A 12,604-nucleotide genomic window follows, 5' to 3' on the forward strand; every position below is an offset into this window, starting at 1 on the left:
TCTTTTATTAACCCTGGGATTTAAGATAAGGATGAAATGCAGGTATAAGGAGGGAGTGGAAAACAGAAAAAAATTGGTAGGATCACAATATTTGTAAGTTCAAAGGACTATTGGATTTGGAGTACTAGAGAGAATAAGCTGGAAAAATAAGATGGAGGAGTAGCAAAGAGAGGGATGCTTGAAACTTCTGTATGAGGAATCAGACGATGAGCAAGGGCAGAGGGTGGGACTATTACAGGCAAGGAAGTCACAGATCCAAGAAGCCCAGTGATGGGAAAGATCATCTCTGAGGATATAGCAACTCCCAAGAATTGTAACATGGCTAAGTAGTATTAGAAAAAATGATAATGTACCTGAAACTAAAAGATTTAAAAATGAGGGACTAGAAAGATGGCTCAGCGGTTAAGAGCACTGACTGCTCTTGCACAGGACCTGGGTTCGAGTCCCAGCACCCGCATGGTGGCTACAAACCATCCGTAGCTCCAGTTCCGGGGGAATCCAATGCCCTCTTCTGACCTCTGCGGCATTGCACGACATGGGTGCACTCACATACATGCAGGCAATACACTCATACACATAAAATAAAAAAAAGAACTAAATAAAAAATATTTTTTTAAAAATGAGAGGCTGTGCTCAAAGGGTGGGAAGAATAAGGGTGGTATAGCATGATGACACAAGATTCTAAGGTGGGACTTTTTCAGGGGAAAGGTAAAAGAGTTTGGAACAGGCAGTGAGAATTAAATACATTGTCCCTTCTCTGAGCTCAGCAGCACAAGGGAAAGGGAAAAGAGTCACTGCTTAGGAAGAAAAAAGGGAAGTAGTGCCTGTAGAGAGACAGTTTAAAGTAGAGCAAGGAGGTTTGAGAAGAGCTGAGGATATGAGAAAGTTTGTTGAAGACTGATAACTGACTGGTCCTAATCCTGGATGCCACAGTGGAATAGTTTAAAGATATATATTTTGGATTTACCATGTTTCATGATAAATGCATTGCTATTATTTCACCTATGTTTAACTATAGAAACAGTAATCTGTTTTAAAGCTGGAGGAAAAACCAGGAGAACATATTGAAAATATGTGTCTAACACCATATCTTAAGGATTTTGGGGGGCAGGGGCAGTATTGGTATTTCACTCAGAGCTTTGAGCATGCCAAGCAAGCACCCTACCATGGGGCTACACTCCAGTTCTTAAGGAAGTTTTCTTAAAAATTATTATTATTGCACTTTATTTTGTATGTGTGTTGGGGTGGTGGTAGTGGTGATACATACAGGTGGAGGTCAGAGAACAACTTATGGAGTCAGTTCTATCTTCCCACCATGTGGATCCACAGACTGAACTCAGGTCATCAGGATTGGTGACACCTGCTTTATTCTTTTCAGTCATCTTGCTGGCCTCTAAGGAATCCTCTCAAATAATTTTGTAAGAGCTACCTTTTGAACTTAAACCTCATCATTTCCTCTACCTCTCTAACACAAGAACACAACCAATACATAAACATACAGTATCTTGAAGTATTATCTTCTCTTAGCTGTACCTTGTAAGGATCCTCAGGATCTACCCAGGCCACATGGAACATATGACGAATTTCTTCAGCCAGTCCAATTCTTGCTCCACTGTTGGCTGCTACATAGATGCGTGGGATACCCTCAGCTCTGGCAAGCTCAGAAGCTCTGAGAAACAGCAAATCTTCCTGAGGCCCAAAGGACCCAATCCGATATGTTATGTCATTGCCAATGACAATTATATCTCGGCCATCTGGATATTCTGGACTTTTAAGGCTCATTTTCCAAGCTACCATGCCAATCTATAAAGATATAAACAAATGAATGTAAATTTCTTATATGCAGCAATTATTTTTCAGGTTCCTTGAAGGTAAGACACTAGATTTAGACACACCCTTCAAGTGAAAATCTATGTATTGTGAAAGAAGCAAGTTCCCTGTTGGAAACCACAGAAAGTATTCTAGTATATTGTTTTGCATTATGTTAAGAACAGCTGATTTATTATGTATTCTGAAGTTACTTCAATTCCTTCTTTTGTCTTAAAGATGAAAACCCAAATCTAAATGTACTCAGAATACATGTTGAGGAATACTATAGCAGTAGTGACTAAATCCAGAATTCCCATTTTACTAAACTACACACATTAAGACACTATTTTCAGCTTTGGTGAGGTTTCAAGAAACCTTTAATACATAAAGGATCAGAAAGAATATCACCTCTCACAGACTGTTCAACTTTTTTTTTTTTTTTTTTTGTGTATGAGTGTATTGCCTGCATGTATGTGAGTGCACCTGTGTCGTGCAATGCCGCGGAAGTCAAAAGAGGGCTTTTGGATTCCCCTGGAACGGGAGTTAAGGACGGTTCATAGCCGCCATGTGGGTGCTGGGAATTGAACCCAGGTCCTCCGCAAGAGCAGTCAGTGCTCTTAACTGCTGAGCCATCTCTCCAGGCCCAGACTGTTCAACTTTTGTGATATGAGACCCTTTTATTATTCTCTGGAAACCAGAAAGATTCTTTACTGCATTGCTCTAGGTATTTCCCATTTCTGCAAGGATTTTCCATCCCCCAGTACTGTACTTGAGAGCAACTCTTGCTGTTTTCTTCTAGCTCCAGAAACCAAAGAATGCACAGAACTAATTTTCTGATGCTCTACGATATATGTAAATCTCTGCTTTCTGTTCAGTAGCATCTGACCAGTCACACAAATAAATGCTATTGGCTTGAAAGAGATGACATGTCTCTTCTCAAACCCTTAGAGCCCTCTCCTTTTTTAATCCTTTTCTATATAAGAACTGCTCAATCTTATTTGTTTATTCGCTAGTCACATTTCTTTTCTAGTCACTTACACCTCAGTTACAGCTACAGTTTTTCATACCTGCCTGTCTGATTCCTATATACCTGGATAAGTAATGCTTTCCATTCTTTCTCCTCCTTTTTTTTTTTTTTTTTTTTTCTGTCTCCTGCTTCCCTCTCTATCCCCCACCACTCATGCCCAAACACAAAGCATACCAGATGAGCATTCCTGGTCCTGCCTAATGGAGCCTAGCTACATCTGCAGCCTCAGTCCCTCATCCCCAGGCTGCTGCATATCACCTCATTGGGGAGCTGGCCATCAAGAAGGGCCATTAACAGATGTAAATAGCAGCATCCCTGGAAAGCCACATGCATCACCCAGCCTCAACCGGGCCAGTGATCATAAGCTCTGAGTACACATTCCTCAATCCAATTGCACATGCACTGTAATCAGGCTGGTTGAAGCTTTTCACACAGCTATTTGTGATTCTCTGCATTAAGAAATATGCATATATATGTATTATATATATGAAACACCCACTGATTAAATATAAACTATTTAATATATTATATCATTGGCTAAACACACAATGGATATAATGTAGGAGAAAAATTCTAATAACTTTCTGAGATACGGTAGCACTCTAGCTGCTCATTAAAAATAAGGGAAAAAGAAACGTGTTATCCAAAAACAGTGCAGAGAAACCCAAATTGAATAACTCTGGATGTAGCTTTTAAAAACTAGTTAATATAATGCCTGTGTGGCAAGAAATATTTTTTCTGCATTCTCAAGTGCTCTTCTAACTAAAACATTTCATTTGTTTTTCAGAAAAGAAAAGCTATTTCCTGTCTACCTTCTTCTAAATGTATTTGTAGTTAGGAACATTGGGTTTTACACCAAATTTTATGCTATATTAACCTTAGTCACCTAGGCCAGCTTAGGTACAAATCCTGAAGAATACACTCTGGCATTTGTGTGCTCATGTAAACACTGTGACTATGTGGCACTGAGCAGGCAAATAATACTCTTATCTTTCTATATTATCTGGGGACTCTTGTGTCACTTGGGCAGTCAGTTCAAGAATTGGCTAGGTCATTACGTTTGCAAAATTGACTTCTAATTAGGTGTCAACATAGCAGCACCAAGAACTAGCCCCCCATCCCCATCCTCCAGTTTTTTTGTTTGTTTGGGTTTTTTTTTTTTTTTTGGTCTTTTTTGAGACAGGGTTTCCCTGTAGCCCCAGCTGTCCTAGAACTCACTATGTAGACCAGGCTGGCCTCGAACTCTGCCTCCCAAGTGCTGGGATTAAAGGTGTGAGCCACCACACCTGGCATCCTCCAGTTTTTTAAGGCATGATTTGTTATATAGCTCAGGCTTGTCTTGAACTCAAAATTCTCCTGCCTTAGCCTCCTGTGTGCTGGGATTATAGACATAAAACATGACACAAATGTGGCATCACACACATTTTATCAATGTCTTTCATTGATTAGACTCCACTCCCTACTTCCTATATTAAAAAGTACCATACAGAATTGCGAGTGTTGGGCCAGTCTCAGTGCAGCAAGGATCCTTACTAGAAAATATTTAGTTGTGAGTTAGCACAATGAATAAACACCAGAGGAAGTATCTGTGACTCAATTCCTATTAAAATTTGGAATTCATTGCTAATCAAAGAGTAGGTCATATAAGGGTAAACATGGGCTTTGTAGTCAACCAAACTTAGATCTAAATCTAGGCTCTATCACTTATTAACCTAGTGACCTTTGTATATATTTAACGTTACTGAACTTCAATGCCCCCATATGAAAAATAAGGAAAACCTGAGAATTTGATGACTGGAAGCAGGAATCTATTAACTTCAACATACAAAGTTTGCCTTTTCTCTCCCTTTCAACCAATCTGAATCCTACTTATGCGAAAGTTTTATTCAAACTCTATTTCCTCATCTTAAAGTGATTCCTCTCTTATCTGATTTCTTCCTGAGGCCCTCATGTACAGAATCCATATGATAATAGATTATATACCATCTAGGACTTCTTTTAGCTTACCATCTTAAACCATTAGATCATCTCCTCTAATGCCTTGCAAGGTGCCTACATATGATACAGGAATAATACATATTGGTTCCATAGTCCTTTTCTCCCTTCCTTCCTTCCTCCTTTTTTTTTTTTTTTTTTTTTTTGAGACAGGGTCTCCCTGTAGCCCCAGCTGTCTTGGAACTCACTATGTAGACCAGGCTGACCTTGAACTCACAGAGATCCACCTGCCTCTGTCTCCCAAGTGCTGGGATTAAAGGCGTGCGCCACCACACTCAGCCCCCTCCGTCCTTTTAAAGGCAGTGTCTCACTGGATAGCTCAGGCTGGCCTCAAGTTCATGGCACTATTCTTGCCTCACTCAGCTCCTTGAGGACTGGGATTGCATACTGTGAATTCACATATAGCGTAGTCATTTCATTAAAACACAAAAACTTGGAACCAAACAACAATTGTTGTTTGCTTAAAACACTGGCCATGACTGAGATAAAGATTATAGATTAAGAGTCCTAAGCACCACTAAACTAATTTATAGAATAATAATAATGGGTATTATTAAGCTGGGCATGGTGGTGCACACCTTTGATCCCAGCACTTGGGAGGCAGAGGCAGATGGATCTCCGTGAGCTCAAGGCCAGCCTGGCCTACAAAGGGAGTTCCAGGCCAGCTGGGGCTACAGGGAGACCCTGTCTCAAAAAGTAAGGACAGCGATTAAGAGCTTAAGTGAAGGAGTCAAGGTGTTTTGCTTCAAATCTCAGCTTCATATTAGCTGCAAAACCTTCTTTAAGACAACCTTTAACAGCCTCACTTTCCCCATTATAAAATAGTAGAACATACATATACTTTCTCTGGGGGGAAGTAAACTGGATAGTCAGATCATTGCTAGTACTCTGTACAGCATTACCAAGTGATAGCTAGGAAGATTATGAATATTTAAAAATATCCATAATGTAGTACTCAATTAGAAAAGGCCACAAAGTACAAGCATATTATAATTGTAATAGGCAAAACAGTGTAGTAACTAAGGTTATAGACTCAGAATACAGATTCTAAAATTCTGAATTTATTAGTCACATAAACTTAGGTAAAGGCAGGGTATAGTGGCATATCCCTGTGATTTGAGGCCTGTCTGGTCTACATAGAGAGTTCCAGGTTAGTCAAGCTACATAGTTAAGACCCTGTCTCAAAAAACAAAAACACTTTAGGTAAGCCACTGGCCTTTCTGTGCTTGAGTTTCTTCACCAGTAAAATGAAGGTAATAAGTTTGTATAAGTTTGTGGTGAAAATTATATATATGCCAAGACCTAGAATGGTACCTGCATATAGTAAGTACACAGTGTGTTTTATAATTCTATCTAGAGGCATATAAGTGAGGGGAGATAAGAATGAAGAAACATAGGGGCTGGAGCGATGACTCAGTGCTTTGGAGCACTGATTGCTCTTCCAGAGGACCCAACTACATTCCCAGCAACCACATAGCAGCTAACAACCATTTGTGACTCCAGTTCCAGGGGATCTGATGCCCTCTTCTGATATCCACGAGCACTGCATGACATGGGTATGCTTATACACACACAGGCAATATACTCATGTACATAAAATATTAAAAAAAAGAATGAAGAAACATAGCAAAAAGATGATAAATATGATGATGGAGCTGTATTATTTAATTTTCTAAATTTTCAATAATGTGTTCATAGTATTACTGATAACTTCAAACATTATAAATTTAGGGGCTGGATATAAATTTAGGGGCTGGAGAGATGGCTCAGCGGTTAAAAGCACTGACTACTCTTGCAGAGGACTCAGGTTCGATTCCCAGCACCCACGTGGTGGCTATGAACTGTCCTTAACTCCAGTTCCAGGGGAATCTGAAACCCTCTTCTGATCTCCGCAGCATTGCACGACATGGGTACACTCACATACATGCAGGCAATACACTCATACACATAAAATAAAAATAATAATAATTTAAAAAACACTATAAATTTAAAAAATAAAAAAAATTGGCAAATTTCTCCTCTCTTAATAGGCACATGGGAGTTCATACTATTATCTTTAATTTGGTGCACATTTGAACATTTCCATAACAAAAAACTGCTCCTTGGGCCAGCAAGATGGATCAAGTCTGGTAACCTGAGTTTAATTCCTGAAATCCATGAACAGGTAGAAGTTGTCCTCTGACCTCCACGTGAACCATGGCATACACATACACATCATAGACCCACATACACACAATAATAATAAACAAAATAAGTGTTAAAGAGAGGAAAACTTTTTCATTGGCTTTTTGAACCAAGATCTCACTATGTAGCCCTGCCTGGTCTTGAACTTGTGGCAGTCCTCCTGCCTGTCTTCTAAATGCTGGGATCACAGGTCTGAGTCACTATTCCCAGCTGTTAAAGGCAGAAAACTTTACTACCTTAATGGATTTTCAATATTTTAGAGGAACTAATTCTAGATTTCAGTTATACTCTAATAGGTCACATTTATGTAGAATTAAAAAAGGAAACAAAGCCAGGCCTGGTGGTGCATGCCTTTAATCCCAGCACTAGGGAGGCAGAGGCAGGCGGATCTCTGTGAGTTTGAGGCCACCCTGGTCTACATAGTGAGTTCTAGGACAGCTGGGGCTACAGGGAGACCCTATCTCAAAAAGACCCCCCCCCAAAAAAAGAAAGAGAGAGAGAGAAAGAAAAAGAAAGAAACAAATAAACAAAGAAACAAAGAAAGATGAGGGGATGCAGAGATGGTCTGATAGTTAAGAGCACTGGCTGCTCTTGCAGAGGGCCTAGGTTCAGTTCCTAACACCCACACAGTGGCTAACAACTGTTCATAACTCCAATTCTAGGGGTTCTGATCCCCTCTTCTGGCCTCCACTGGCCCTGCATGACATGGGTATACTTATACACATGTAAACAAAACACATAAAATAATAAAATAGATTTTAAAAAGAGGAAACATGAAAACTAAAACTCAATAATCATCTTTAAGGGGGTCTATCAAGGACTATCTTAGTAGGTGAGCGTGTTGGTGCATGCCTATAATCCCAGTACTTGGGCAGCAGGAAGCTGCTTTTTTTTTTTTTTTTTTTTTTTTAAAAGAGCTAAATGTAGGGGCTGGAGAGATGGCTCAGCAGTTAAGAGCACTGACTGCTCTTGCAGAGGACCCAGGTTCAATTCCCAGCACCCACATGGTGGCCTACGAACTATCCTTAACTCCAGTTCCAGAGGAATCTGAAGCCCTCTTCTGACCTCCGTGGCATTGCACGACACAGGTGCACTCACATACATGCAGGTAATACACTTGTACATATAAAATAAAAATAATAAATAAGATAAAAAAAAAGCTGAATGTAGTGGCACACTTCTGTAAGCTCAGCAACTAAGCAGAGGCAGGAGGATGGCTGTAAGATTTAGGACAGCCAGGGTTAGATAGCAAGACCCTCTCTCAAAATAAACAAAAAGAACTATGTTTGTTGGGGGCTATTATTTCATCTTAAAAAAAGAAAAGGTCTGTAATGCTGTGGTAGAATGTAAACATGTATACATAGGTTTATACAATATTAATATCTATATCTGAGAAGTAACTGCTTCAGTGTTTTTCTGGTCTGATGGTTAAATACATATTTATACTTTTAAAGTCAATATTTGTACAATAGACAAGAAAAGTGCCTATCAGCTAAATACATATTTAGGACTATACCACATGTATTACAAACATGTACAAAAATCTAAAGCTTATATTTATACAGAGCCTTTCATCTTGAAGGGGGCTAGAGAGCTTTACAAACATGTACATAAAAGAATATTAGTACTGACAGGCAGGCAAGGTATCAATTCACCCATTTCCCTATTTTTTCTAGCAGTCCAGGGTGGGAACACAAGGTGTCAACAGAAGCAGGTCTGTAACAGCTGCAAAGACATGTAATAATAGTCCAGTTGCAGCACAGTCACTGAAAGCAAGGTTGGAACTTGAAAACAGCAACTGTTTTCTGGTGCAGAAGCACCATGGCCATTTCCAGCTTTGTGTTTTTAAATTATTCTCTATCAAACTCAACTAATCACTTGACAAAATTGAATTTCATACTGAAAATGGTTTCTGAATGTAAAACACTTTGTCTGATGATGAACACTAGGTTGAAAAATGCTTCCCCCTGCTCTTGATTTAAAGGGGGAAAAAAGAGGGTCACAACAGGAGCAAAGACTCAAAATATTCCATCTAAGAATAGCTTTGTCTCAGAGGATTCAGCCATTGCTATTTCAAAGATAGTTATACCCTCCCTCCTCCATTTAATTAGGATACCATGAGTTTTCAAATTACACACACACACATATGAGTATATGGTATATACAATGAAGATTTTATATAGCTAATTCTGCAGTTCTTAGAAGAGTATAATCAAGTGTGACAATGTGATCAGGAATGTGGCATTCACTGGTTTCATCCAAGTCCAAGCTGCCTTGTATATTACCTGAAGAATAATCACCAAGGGACATATCATTGCTGAGCTCCCCTTTTCTAAGTTCTCTTTCCCTCTCGTGTTTTTATACAAGTGAAATCTGATAAAAATGATACTCCAGGATTGAAGCCTGAGGTGGACTATAAGAAACCAAGTGAAGGGCAACCTGTAGCTTGCTTGTGTGAGTAGGTGGGTTTATGGTCTAATGAGTTTCAGGCTGGGCTTCATGGCACTGGCAGCAACAGCACCCTCTTCTCTGGCCAGTGCCTCATTATAGCACTAACTAACAAGTGGTCCTATGTAGTTCTTACTGAAAAGTGTGTTTTCATTAATATAACCACAAGTTTTTTTGTTTGTTTTTTGAGACAATGTCTCCCTGTATCTCCAGCTTGCCTGGAACTCACTATGTAGACCAGGCTGGCCTTGAATGCACAAAGATCCACCAGCTCTGCCTCCCGAGTGCTGGGTTCAAAGGTGTGTACCACCATGCCTAGCCTGTAACCACAAGTTTAAAAACAGGTAATTTCACAGGATTTTTTTTTTTCATAGCAAAACTTCCAATGAGAAAAATTCTTAGGTTTAAGGTTATCAATTTAAGCTAATTATCTTAAAGTGAAAAGAGGAAGAGTATTCAAAGATCTACAGTGAATAAGCTAAAGAGTAGCAGAAATAAATGTTTTCCTTATATAAGTCCTGAGGAAGAAAATATTTCTGATCCTGGAATAAACACACTCAAACGAGGGAGGAGGGAATAGGGAGGAGAAAGCAAACAGAAGAGAGCAGTCTTATTTAACTGTTTTTATGTGGGTAAAATGATTTGTGCCACAGTATTTCCATAAGAAGTGGGACCATTATTTTCCTGTAGAAACACATTTGGTTTGAAAAGTATCACTGGACAGGACGTGAAAATCAAACCAAATGAATTATTCACAACCTCCGATCAGAGGTGATCATTATTTCTGATGCTCCAAACAGTGATTAGGATTCTGCCCTGAGATGTCATTTTCTCGCTGAGTAACACCAGCTATAGAGAAAGGCATTATCTATCTATCCATATATGTATTTTTTCTCCTGGGAGGACCCTGGTTTAATGTTACTATAACAGACACTAAAAACAGGATAATATTAACATTTATTCTGGTGGTATCCATAAACACCATTAGTGTGACACAGTGTCAACACTAATCACGACCCAAAATTAACAGTAAAATTGACATCTACATTAATTGTACTATCAGTGTGAATAGAATGTGCCTGTGCACACAGGCACTTTCCAAAGCTGCTGTTGTTATCATAAAACAATAAGCTCAACAGGGAAATGTGAAGGGAAAGCTGAAGGGAAGCATGACAGGATTGTTTTTTGAGGGTATAAAGGAACATCCACCAACACCTGCTACGCTGTGGGGAGTATCACTGCCTTTCTTCATTCGCTACACTTTGAGCTCAGCTGTACCAACATTTTCCCACAGAGATTGAGATACAGGCTGGACAGGCTGAGGTCGGGATGCTTTCTTGGTCATTTTCTGAGTGTTTTTTGGTAAAGCCTACTATAACTATTGTTTTAATTCTGCTAATTTGGGAAGAAGGCTACCTGGAAGGTCCTAGAGCAGTAAGAAAGAATCCAGACTCCTGCCGCTGACATGGATTGTGGCCTTCCTCCATCATAAAAATGAGAGAACCAAGACAGAGAAAAGGAAATGGAACCCGAGTTCCTTTCCAGGTACATAACAAAATGTTACCTTTTGCTCTTCTTTATATTTATATGGCAAGTTAAATCTGTTTTCAACTAGAAACTATAAAAAATAATCACTGTAGTAATTATTAACTCATCAGTCTCAAAGGTAAAACAAAACATCAGCAAATTCTGAAAGCTTTTAAAAGATATAGTTTTTAAGCCACAGGGTAATGCAATATTTGACTTAATTTGTCCTGTTTGTGAAAACTATGCTGAAAATAGTCAATGCCCTTCCATATTATATTATTTGCCAGATATAGCATGCTCTATTGCCTAACTCAAGATAAGTTTCTTAACTGCTGGAAACTTTTATATTATATGCTTTCATAATTAAAAAATGCCTGAGCAAAGTTGCCTTAGCTCCTCTAAAATTTGACAAAGGGGTAAGAAAAGTATTATTTTTATAGCAAAATACTTTTGCAATTATTTGAAAATATTTTATAATAGAATTAAAGAATAGAAAATATCTAAATAATAGAATCTTACCAAAGATTTTAACAATAATTTTGTATTAAGGAATAATTTCTCCTTACAACATTTTCATACATGAGATCATAGTTTTTTTACATATGTATATTTGGTAATTTAATAAGCACACCAGCTTTTTTTTTTTTAATGGAATACATACAAATAAGTGGTATTTGAGAAATGAGACACAGAGTTAACTGACTGATATGGAAATTAACCAAGTGGGCCTACTGAAGTTCTAGAAGCCTTACCCACTAATCATACCAACAAATGTTGAACCCTGGTGCACTATGCTATGCCTCATCCTTCAGTATTATCTATTGCTGTTCTGATATTCATAGCATCTCTAGGAGTTGTAAAGTCTCTTGACATAGGATACGATATCACACCTTCTTTTCAGGAAAATCTTAAACTTAGGATATATATACACAACTGCTGGCAAGAGCATTCTTTTGTCTAAGTGTTATCTCTAGGACTTACTTTTAGAAAGAACTGAGTAATACTCTACAAGTACTGCTTTAGTGGGCATGCTTTAGGATTACCAAAGTCAACCAAGCTCATTGAACTTTGGTTTGCTAATGAGTCAGAATCAACTAAGTAACCAACCTGATAAGACATCTCCAATAGCCAGTTGGAAGGAATTCTAAGAAATGCATATGCATCCCAAATGAATAGAATTGGAAATTCATCAAAAGTAATTCCATGTAGGTCAACATATTTTTCAAAATTAGCCTCTAAATTTTTCTAATGAAAGATCCAACTGGTTTGGAAGATCATTTTAGACAAAGACATATAGCCAAATATGCTCACTTGGTATAGAGATAAAAGAAAAAAGCCAGGCATGGTGGCGCATGCCTTTGATCCCAGCTCTTGGGGGCAGAGGCAGGCGGATTTCTGTGAGTTCAAGGCCAGTCTGGTCTACACAGGGAGTTCCAGGACAGCTGGGGCTACAGGGAAACCCTGTCCCAAAAAGACCAAAAGAAAAACATGGTGGCGCATGCCTTTGATCCCAGCTCTTGGGGGCAGAGGCAGGCGGATTTCTGTGAGTTCAAGGCCAGTCTGGTCTACACAGGGAGTTCCAGGACAGCTGGGGCTACAGGGAAACCGGAAACC

The 12,604-nt window shown here is 38.9% G+C and overlaps 1 protein-coding gene across 5 annotated transcripts in view; it reads right to left on the reverse strand.

The window, feature by feature from the left end:
• Positions 1-12,604, reverse strand: part of Acaca (acetyl-CoA carboxylase alpha) — a 284,858-nt gene that overhangs the window by 75,706 nt on the left and 196,548 nt on the right. For all 5 annotated transcript variants that reach the window (XM_029562520.1, XM_008831314.2, XM_017797626.2 and 2 more), the window contains one exon: positions 1,534-1,803. In XM_029562520.1, the coding sequence (XP_029418380.1) occupies positions 1,534-1,803 (270 nt within the window). The remainder of the gene's footprint in view (positions 1-1,533; positions 1,804-12,604) is intronic.

This window comes from Nannospalax galili, unplaced genomic scaffold (assembly GCF_000622305.1).
Source record: "Nannospalax galili isolate Female #2095 unplaced genomic scaffold, S.galili_v1.0 scaffold1430, whole genome shotgun sequence".
In the NCBI taxonomy this organism is placed as follows: domain Eukaryota; kingdom Metazoa; phylum Chordata; class Mammalia; order Rodentia; family Spalacidae; genus Nannospalax; species Nannospalax galili.